The sequence below is a fragment of the Talpa occidentalis genome, unplaced genomic scaffold (assembly GCF_014898055.3).
Source record: "Talpa occidentalis isolate TD23 unplaced genomic scaffold, MPIMG_talOcc4v2.1 talOcc4.6, whole genome shotgun sequence".
Classification (NCBI taxonomy): domain Eukaryota; kingdom Metazoa; phylum Chordata; class Mammalia; order Eulipotyphla; family Talpidae; genus Talpa; species Talpa occidentalis.
The window spans coordinates 139,564,999-139,574,855 of record NW_023604972.1 but is presented as its reverse complement, the minus strand read 5'-3'; the positions used below and the strand labels follow the sequence as shown (position 1 = coordinate 139,574,855).

The following is a 9,857-nucleotide window of genomic DNA, read 5'->3' as shown; positions in this document are numbered from 1 at the left end:
TGTTAAGTAAAGATGAATTCTGGTGCCTGACAGCAAGTGAAGAAAAGAAACATTTCCTCCTTGTCCTTGTGTCTTAAATTATTTAAATAACAATACTAAATGGCACAGACATGGATGTGAGCGAGCATCTCTATTCTCGGGGGCTTTCTGGCAGGTGTCACTCACTGTAGTGCTGTTCTTTCCGAAGTTTGCTTTTATGAGATGCTACTATGAATTTACCCCTTAAAGTGCCTTTTTGGTAAGATAAGCTGCTCAGGGCGGGCGTGGCGGGAGGCTGGCTTCACTGGTGTGTAGCTGCCCAGGAGGGCCTGTCCCCACTGCTCAGGGCGGGCAGGAGGGTGTGTTCTCCCCTGCTCAGTTTCCGTTCTGTTCGACCAGCTCTGAAAACAGAAACTGAGTAAAGCAGGGCTTGGATGGAGCCAGTGTCTGTCCAGGTTCCTGAGCAGCAGCAATCATCCAAGGAGGGGCCACAGGCCTCCCCCAGATTCTACAGCCAGGGCCTTCAGGGGCGCAGGGGAGGTCTCCAGCGAGCCAGCAGCTCTTAATGGCCCTGACCACAGCAGCCTCAGGGAGAGCCGTGGGTGCCCACAAATTGCACTGGACAGAAGAGGGCAGGAGGAAGGGCCTGCCTCGTCCAGTGCCCCGCAGAGGTGGGAATGAGGCACATGTGTGCCAGGGACATCGACAAGGGTGGGAAAATACTGGGAACGCCAGCAGAGAAAGCCAACGTTTAGAAAGCTTCGAAGGAAATTCAGCTATTCCTGATGATCCAACTACCCAGCAATGAGACAGCCAGAGGCTGCCCAGGGTTGAGACCTGGGAGAGTGTGGGCGTGAGCAGAGCTGCCTCCTGCGCGTCCCAGGCTCCACCTGAGAAGCATCTTCTCCAGGGACAGGTGAGGACACCCAGCCAGGAGGGGGTGAGTTCAGGACAGACAGCAATGTCAATGGCATACCCATGGACCACGGTGTTGTAGATGGGACAGAATATAGGGCTGGCTGCTCGCAGGAGGTGATTTCCACCTTGTACCGTGGTGACAGGTCTCCAGGTACCACCCTGTTGTAATGGCAGGAAGGGCCAGAGCAGGTTCTCTATGATTCTATGGAGATGGGTGAAGAAGTCCTGGAGCCCTTGGTAGGTTTTGTAGGCTTTTATTTGGATTTACCAGGTACATGGCAGGCAGGGGTGCCTCCCAGCCCCCAGCTAGTCTTCACTCTTTCTGAGCTCTCCAGTGTTCTCTCGTCGTCTCTGCTTCTCTTTCTATGTCTTTGCTCTGCTGTTCCCTGTGACACCGACCTTATAAGCCCAGTCTCTCAGCCCAAGTGTACCCACATATGTATGCCCATAGCCTACCCCAGGTGCCGCCATCAGGCGTGTGTTCAGCGCCACAGGATTCCAGCATCAGTCCTAATGGCAGGAGGGCAGAAAATCCTGATCCTTTACTTACCCTACACCTGTCAAGGCCAAAAAGGGCCTCTGCCTGTGAAGAGGCCTGGAAGGTGTGGACTTGCCAGGCAGCCGCCAGGCACAGCCTCCAGGATGAGCCGCTGGTTTAGGAGTCCGGGCAGGTGTGTCCATAACCCTCCACTACCCAGCAGCTAAACCCCTTAAGAGTCGTCCTTGTGGGCCTCCCCGGTGGCGCAGCAGTTGAGCGCTGGGTTGCGAAGCTGCCCGCAGCCTCCGCGGCGCAGGTTCGATCCCCGGCTGCTCCCCGGCCACCGGAGGAGGGTCCCGCATGGCGCACAGACCTCTCCTGCCGCCCGCTGCTCCCCTCAGCAGTGTCCTTCAGTCCTTCTGCCTGCTCTGCTCCCTGCTCTGGCTGTGGTGAATTCTCTCACCCTCCCGCGCTGACTGTGCCCAGTGCTTGTATAAATAAATAAATAAGTAAATAAATAGATAAATCTTTAAAAAAAAAAAAAAAGAGTCGTCCTTGTGCTGCTGCGGTGATGGTGGTTTGAAGATGACACACTGACACACAAAAAAACAAAACACTGAAACCCCGGCAGAGGCTCCAGTTCCCTGCAATCGGCGTTTTTTGTTTTTGTATTTTTTTAATTTATTTTCTTTTTTTTTTTTAAGAGTTACTTATTTGTTTGTTTGTTTATTTACACAAGCACTGGGTACAGTCAGAAGCGCAGGAGGATGAGAGAACTCACCAGAGCCAGAGCGGGGAGCAGAGCAGGCAGAAGGACCGAAGGACACCGCTGAGGGGAGCAGCGGGCGGCAGGAGAGGTCTGCGCGCCATGCGGGACCCTCCTCCGGTGGTCGGGGAGCAGCCGGGGATCGAACCGGCGCCGCCGAGGGCGCGGGCAGCTTCACAACCCAGCGCAACCCAACGCTCAACCGCTGCGCCACCAGGGAGACCCCAATCGGCGTTTTTTTTTAAAGGATTTATTTATTGGGCCTCCCCGGTGGCGCAGCCGTTGAGCGCTGGGCTGCGAGGCTGCCCGCGGCCTCTGCAGCGCCGGTTCGATCCCCGGCCGCCGGCGAGGGTCCCACCCACCCACCCACCCACCCACCCACACAAGTAAAGGGTTTATTTATCTGTGCACACAGGACCTGGGGCGCAGGCCAGAGGTGTGGGGTGAGAGGATTCCCCAGAGCCGAGCGGGGACCAGGACACGCGGGCTGCCTGAAGGGCGCTGCCGGGGAGCGCGGGGCAGGAGGCTCGTGCGGGCGGCGGGGCTGCTCCTGGCGCCGCGGACGGACGCGGACGGAGCTCGCGCCGCCTCACGGGCTGCGCCCCCAGGGCGGCCTGCGGTCGGCGTCGCCCCCGCACGCGGCCGGTCCCCCCGGGCGGCCGGGCGCAGGTCTGAGGGCGCCGGAGGCGCAGCCCGGGGTGGGCCCGGCAGGCGCGGGCGGGGAGCGGGCTCGGGGGCACCCGCCGCCGACCAGCCCCGCCGGGACGCGGCCCCGCCTCTCCGCAGGCGCCCGGGGCCGCTCGAGCTCGGGGCGGGGGGGCGGCCGGCGGGAGCTGCGGGGCGCAGGGGAGCCCCGAGCCGGCAGGAGGAGCGGGGTGAGGGCGGGGTCCGTCCCCGCGGCGCCCGGGCGTTGCCTGGCGACGGAGCGCGCGGGCGGGCGCGCCGGGTCCCGGGACCGCCCCAGGCGCACTTCCGGCGCCCCCGGAAGTGGCGTCACCAGGCCCCGCCCCGCGGAGGCGGAAGCGGAGCCGCCCCGACCGCAGGCAGCCGCGCCGCGCGCCTCGGCCCATGGCCGCCTACCCCTACCGCCCGGGCGCCGGCCCCGGCCCTGCCGCGGGCGCCGCGCTGCCCGACCAGAGCTTCCTGTGGAACGTCTTCCAGAGGTGAGGCCCGGCCGGCCGCCCCAGCGCCGCGCCCAGCCCGGGCCCTCCCCGGCCTCCCCCGCCGGCCGCCCGGGCCCCTCCCCGGCCTCCCCCGCCGGCCCTGACCGCTCCCCTCTGCCCCCCGCCGCCCCGGCCTCCGCCCCGGCCACCCCCGCCGCCCCGCCCCTCCCCGGCCTCCCCCGCCGGCCGCCCCGGCCCCTCCCCGGCCTCCCCGCCCGCCGCCCCGGCCCCTCCCCGGCCTCCCCCGCCGGCCCTGACCGCTCCCCTCTGCCCCCGCCGCCCCGGCCCCTCCCCGGCCACCCCCGCCGGCCCTGACCGCTCCCCTCTGCCCCTCCCCGGCTCCCCGCCGGCCCTGACCGCTCCCCTCTGCCCCCCGCCGCCCCGGCCTCCGCCCGGCCACCCCCGCCGCCCCGGCCCCTCCCCGGCCTCCCCGCCGGCCGCCCGGCCCCTCCCCGGCCTCCCCGCCCGCCGCCCGGCCCCTCCCCGGCCTCCCCCGCCGGCCCTGACCGCTCCCCTCTGCCCCCCGCCGCCCCGGCCCCTCCCCGGCCACCCCCCGCCGGCCCTGACCGCTCCCCTCTGCCCTCCCCGCCTCCCCCGCCGGCCCTGACCGCTCCCCTCTGCCCCCCCCGCCGCCCCACCGCCCCGGCCTCCCCCGCCCGCCGCCCCGGCCCCTCCCCGGCCTCCTCCGCCGGCCCTGACCGCTCCCCTCTGCCCCCCGCCGCCCCGCTGCCCCGGCCTCCCCCGCCGGCCCCCCGCCACTCTGGCCGCTCCCCTCTGCCCCCTCTATCCTCCCCGGCTCAGCCCGCTATCGCTATCCCCAGCAAGGCTGCGGGAGGCCGCTAGGTAAACAGGCCCAGGCTTGGAGCCACCCAGGCGCCCACGACCGATTGGACAGCGGGTCTCGCGACTGGGCTGCCGGCCTGGACGGCATCCCCCGCCTCCCTTGAGGCCCCCCCAGCACCCCCCCCCCCAGCCTTGCAGTGAATGAGTGAGGGGGGGATTGACTTCCTTGTTGGTCAGGGGAGAAGAGAAAGCGAAACTAGAGAAAGCTGTTCTGTCTCTGGGGCCGCTGGCAGGTGGGGCGCTTAAGGGGGGGGGGGAGGAGCCGGGCCTGGCAGAGGAGAGGCCCACAGAGCAGGCCTGGCTGCCTCCTTCCGGCAGCCGTCCTGCCCTTCACGCCCCAGCTGATCGCCTGGGTTCTGCAGGGTGGATAAGGACCGCAGCGGCGTGATCTCAGACAGCGAGCTGCAGCAGGCGCTGTCCAACGGTGAGTAGGCGCCTGAACGCAGACCTGGCTCCCTGGCGGAGGGGCCTTTCCACCCAGTCCTGCTGCAGGGCCCTGGCTGGTGCTGCCCAGGGCTTTCTGAAGGGCACAATGTGAGCAGAGCGCCTCCTGGGTGCCAGCCCCTGCTGGGCTGGGCTGAGGGCTGATCACCGCCTTGGGAGCTTGTTCCCGGCCTCCGTCGCTGGCCAGAGAGCACCTCCCGTGCAGACTCTGCTAGGTCTGCAGCAGACCTTCCCCCACGCCCGTGGTAAGCATCATTGTTGCGCCCCAGCGTGTGTGCAGGGCCCATTCTCTGGAGAATGACCCCGATTTACATGCCAGGAGAACACAGCTCTTCCCCCTGACCTCAGTGGCTGGAGAGGATTTAACAGTTGCCTGGAGGATGTTCATTCCTCATTCCTAAGACACGTGAAACCAGTACCAGGCTTCACAACCAGGCCAACGAGTATGCATCGGGGCCATCTCCCAGCGGCCCCCACACAGGCAGCAGGTGTCTCGAACTGCTGATTTGGAGCAGGCAGGAGCCAACCCCAGGAGGGCTGTCCGCTCACCCTCGCGGCAGAGTCCAGCCTGTGCGCCCTGGGCTCTTGTTTGGTTTGCATCTTAAAAGCCTGACTCCTTTAGCCCATTACATTTTTTGTAGCAGATTAGCTGCTGAAAAATGTAGTTAAGTTTGTGACTTTCTGGTAGCAAAAATTTAGAATTTTGGGAGTTAGACTAAAAATTTCATTAACCTAGTCTCAGACACCGCACTCTGTCGTGCTCCTGTCCTGCTCGTCTGCGCCTCTGACGGAGGTCACGCTCCCTTAGTCCTGTGCTATGAATGCCTTTGTGAGTCTCTTCAGGCTGTTCTGAGACAGGCAGGCGCTCAACACCTTGTTCTCCGCCTCTGGAGGAGGTGCGGTGTTTCCAGTCTTTTTGCCCAGTCACTTGTGACTCTCCCACCGAAAAGCAAGAAGGGGACCCAGATGCTCCTGAGTGCGCTGCCTCTGTTGGGTCCAGCGTGGGAGGCCTTGCCCGGGCGCATGCAGGAAGTGCACCCCAATGGCCGTTAGGGCTCCTCAGGTGGCTGGCGAGGACCAGGCCAGAAATGCGGCCAGGTTGGCCCTGAAATGTGGCACCAGCACCAAGCAGCACGGCCTCTCTTGGTGGGATGGACTTCTGCCTCTGGGCCAGCACAGCGCTCACATTCCCTGCTCTCACCACCGAAGGCAGTGCTGTGTGCAGGAGAGGCCTCGAAGCATCTCTGGCAGGCAGGCTCCTGCGGGAGAGTGTTGACTGTGGGGGCTCTGCTTCCCTGGGGGGCATTTGTCGAGTGCTCACTAGAATGCGCCCCTGCTTGAAGCCTGTAAACAGCTTTGATCTCTGAGGCTGCCCCACAGGGGGCAGTGTCTCCTGTGGAGGGCGTCCCTCTAGCCCTGTAGAGCAAACATCTTGCCTCCCTGGGCGTCAGGAATGGAGGCGCCGGCCAGCTCCTCGGAGAGGGGCCACCTCTCACTGCTCCGCTTCTTGCAGGTACCTGGACGCCCTTCAACCCCGTGACCGTGAGGTCCATCATATGTAAGTGAAAGGCCGTGGGCCGCCCTCCCCTGTCCTGCTGGTCCCCGCAGGTGCCCCAGGAGGGCCCTTCCCAGTGTCCCCCGGCTGTACGCGGTGACTTGTGAGCACACGAGCCCTTGCGCTCCAGTCCCTTCCGGCTCTGCCCAGGGATGGCGACCAGTGCGTCACTCTCTCTGCAGACCTGACTCAGGCTGAGGCTCTCTTTCCAGCCATTTTGAAACCAGGGGAAATGAGGGTTTGGGTTCATTTGTATCTGGACCTGGAATGAGGCTGATTGTCTGGGGAGAGCAGGTCTTACTCAGCCATGGTCTTTCTCATGGGAGTGGCCGGCCCGTCCCGCCGAGAGGAGGGCTCTTCTGTGCCTGCAGGGGCAGCCGGTCCCGTGGGGCCTGGGGCTCCTGCTGCTGTGGCCCCACCAGCTGCCGCTGGGGCTGAAGGTGCCTCCTTGCCCCACAGCCATGTTCGACCGCGAGAACAAGGCAGGCGTGAACTTTGGCGAGTTCACGGGCGTCTGGAAGTACATCACCGACTGGCAGAACGTCTTCCGGACCTACGACAGGGACAACTCGGGCATGATCGACAAGAACGAGCTCAAGCAGGCGCTCTCAGGTTTTGGTAATCCTCTTCTCGATCGTGTAGCGTATTTCATTTTGGAACCGAGCTGCCACTGAAGGTGTCTTTACTTAGCTCACTGGTTTTTTAAACCCAGTCTGTGTAAAAATTTCATTTTCATCATGGTTTTATTTTTTATTTGATGTGGAGACTTTCAAAAAACAGTTTTTCATCCAAAATGAGATACAGGCTATACAGGCTTCCCGTGGAATGCTGGAGTCACAGTGCAATGAGAATGCGGCTTCAGACCCAGCCAAGGGCCCAGCGGGGCCTCGTGCCCTCCAGGGCCCCTGTGAGGCGCCGGCCGCAGGTCACATTGTCCAGCGTGTGCTCCAGGCTGTGAACACGGTACCTTCCAGAGCAGTTGGCCACCCCCACGTTGGGCTGGGCTGGAGGCAGCTGGGATTGTTAACTTAAGAAGGAAAAGCTGAAAACCCTGAGGTTACTGATACCGGAATTGTAGGTTTTCAGGCCTAGTCTCCCAGCCAGGAATGGATCCCAAGCTACAGGGGCAGCGCTGAGTCCCAGCCACTAGACCCCACAGGTTGATGTCTCACAAAGCTGCAGCAGGAACTTCGCAGATGCTCAAGCAAGCGAGAAGAGGCAGGTTTGTTTAGAGAAAGAAAAAGTTTATTGAGGAGAAAAGGAACAGAAATAAAGTGGGACTCCCCAGCCAGGAAACCAGGCCAGGGAGGGGCAAGGAAGCCAAAGTGGAGTCGTGTCTCAGGGAATATATCCCTTCTTTTCCTAATTATTCTAAACCCCCACCAGTCTCTTTGGGATTGGTTAGTTCTCGGTGGTCTCACCTACTGCCCTAATGTCTCTGTGCCCAGAACTAAGTCTCTGTGTCACAGCCCTTTTTTTCTTCATTGTTCTTTATTTGGAATGTCCTGTTCACCTTAAGGTCATAAAGTAAGTCCCTAATGTTCTGGGGTGTTTGATTAGTCCCCTTTGGAATTTGTTGTCCTTATCTCTGAAGTGTTCCTTACCTCTCCTGAAGTCCCTGCACTGTCCTTGAGGCTGCCTAATTATCCCTAATTTGCCCTAGGATTCATTACCAGGCCCTTGGCGCAGCACCTTCTCTGTTAGGTCACAGACTGTTGATAAACGTCTCCCAGGACAAGGAGGGAGGGTGTGACGGCACCCTTGAGGGCATCTCCAGCTCAGTGATGCAAAGCACTTCTCATTCCCAGGGTCCCTAGCCAGCCTGTGCCCCTCCTGTGTGCTCTGCTGCTGTGTCCATCTGACCTGTGACTCAGTGCAGCATCAGGGAGCTGCTCAAGCTTCCCCAGAGTGGGGCAGGGCTCGGATTGGACCTCAGCCTCGGGCTCTGAGCTGGAACTTGGAATGCGGCTGGCCTTGCCCTGCCCTTGGGCAGGAGCTGCCGGAGCCCACAGGGCAGCAGGAGGGAGGGCCGGCCCTCCACTGGTTGTTGGGCCAGGAAAGGCCAGAGGCAGGCTCAGCCCATCTGGGGCAGCCTAGGAAGGAGCCTGGGGCTAGGTGCAGGCCAGCGTCTTCTGGACACATTCCACCTGGAGCCCTCTCAACCCACGGGCAGTCTGGCCCTGGGAGCTGCTGGCAGAAATGGTGGTGTGGATGGCACCCCCGGCCTCTTGAGCCTCCAGGAACAGCCAGACCCCTCTGCTGGGCAGGGACAGGCATTTTCTACAGAAAATAAAAATGCTGCTGCATTTCTTGGGTTATTCCAAAAAGGTTCTTTCCGATTGGTTCTTGCTTTACCAGCCTTCGGAACCCCATCTTGATGGAGGGAACTTTGTTATCCCTTTCACATGACCTTGGAAGATTTTTGGGAATGACTCCTAGGGTGTGGGCCTCAGAAGCAAAGTTCTGCTAAGTTTTGATTCGTAAGGATAAGTCTCTTTCCTCAGCCAAGCAGGGGACTGCACTGCACCTTAGCTGGGAGTTGGGGCTTGAGCCCGAAAGTGCCCGCTGACCCCTTTGGTTCCACGCAGTGACTCAGAGCCGCCAGGGCTGCGAGCGTGTCTGTCCAGCGCCTCTTCCCGCCGGGTTGGGTCTTGTCTTCCTGCTTGCAGGAGGGGGTCCTGTTCGTGAGTCGCAGAGCACCCTCTGGAAGGTACCACCCGTGTGTGCATGCGGGGTCTCCGCGGGGAGGTGACTGAGACTCGCCGGGACGCTGGGCGGCCTGTCCTTGACATGGTCCCAACCAGGTGTAGCCAGTCAAGTATCTGGCGCCCAGATCTGGTCTCCTGAGTGGGTGAGGGGCCAGTCACTCAGGAAGTGGACAGGCGGGTAGGAAGTAGGTGTCCACTCGGAGCAGGTCCAGGGTCTCCCAGGAATATGGCCAAGCACCCCATCTCTCCGCGGAGACCTTCCAGACAACCCCAGGGAAGACGTGGCCAGAGCTCCGGCCACTGCCCTGGCTGTGCTCCCCTGGCTGTGCTCCCCCGGGGCGGGGCGCGCCTGGCCTTCTGGGCCTGAGTCCCGGTGCTGGGCTGGGCCAGCGCCTGCTCGAGCCGGCCACCAGGGGGCGCACCCCTCATTCTCCTGTCCTCCTCAAGGCTACCGGCTCTCGGACCAGTTTCACGACATCCTCATTCGAAAGTTTGACAGACAAGGACGGGGCCAGATCGCGTTTGACGACTTCATCCAGGGCTGCATCGTCTTGCAGGTAGGGGCACCTGCTGGCGACAGGTCCTGGGTGCGGGCGGGCGCCTCGACCTGCAGTAACTGGGGCAGACCTCAGGGTTTGTCTCCAGAGCAGATGAAAGCCAGTGTCATCCCGTAAGGAGTCCCAGTTAGGGCATCGGCAGTGGCACTCTTCCCGCGGGAACATTCCAGAAACCCACTGGAAGCTTCCCAAGGCTGGTGGTGCGGCCACAGGTCTACTCTCATGTTTTGTTTTCGTGTTGAACTGGGCTGCAGACCAGAGGTGGGAGGTGGGAGGACTCCCCAGAGACAGGGTGGGGAGCAGAGCAGCAGATCCACTGAGATCCACTGCTGAGGGGAGCAGCGGAGAGAGGAGAGGTCTGCTGTACCGTGTGGGTCAGCTCCCGGGCAAGATCGAACCCAGGCCGTGGCGGTGACCGCCTGAGACTGACTCTTGGGCCACAGGGA

At 62.3% G+C, this 9,857-nt stretch overlaps 1 protein-coding gene across 2 annotated transcripts; it reads left to right on the top strand.

Moving 5' to 3' along the window:
- Window positions 1–3,209: 3,209 nt before the first annotated feature.
- PDCD6 (programmed cell death 6) lies at window positions 3,210–9,830 on the top strand. 2 transcript variants are annotated; one of them, XM_037530172.2, is made up of 5 exons: window positions 3,210–3,304; window positions 4,510–4,571; window positions 6,105–6,149; window positions 6,606–6,758; window positions 9,302–9,830. In XM_037530172.2, exons 1-5 carry the CDS (start codon window positions 3,210–3,212, stop codon window positions 9,526–9,528), a joined length of 582 nt encoding a protein of 193 aa, XP_037386069.1. In that variant the 3' UTR covers window positions 9,529–9,830. The 2 variants fall into 2 exon arrangements, with proteins under 2 accessions (XP_037386069.1, XP_037386068.1); XM_037530171.2 differs by having other exon boundaries at window positions 6,606–6,764; window positions 9,302–9,828.
- Window positions 9,831–9,857: the final 27 nt, after the last annotated feature.

Excerpts from the sequence above, each read along its gene's own strand:
- PDCD6 (XM_037530171.2), top strand. The coding sequence starts at position 3,210 with ATGGCCGCCTACCCCTACCGCCCGGGCGCCGGCCCCGGCCCTGCCGCG. Across the intron at positions 3,305-4,509 it reads CTGTGGAACGTCTTCCAGAG|GGTGGATAAGGACCGCAGCG; the intron begins GTGAGGCCCGGC and ends TGGGTTCTGCAG. Across the intron at positions 4,572-6,104 it reads GCAGCAGGCGCTGTCCAACG|GTACCTGGACGCCCTTCAAC; the intron begins GTGAGTAGGCGC and ends CGCTTCTTGCAG.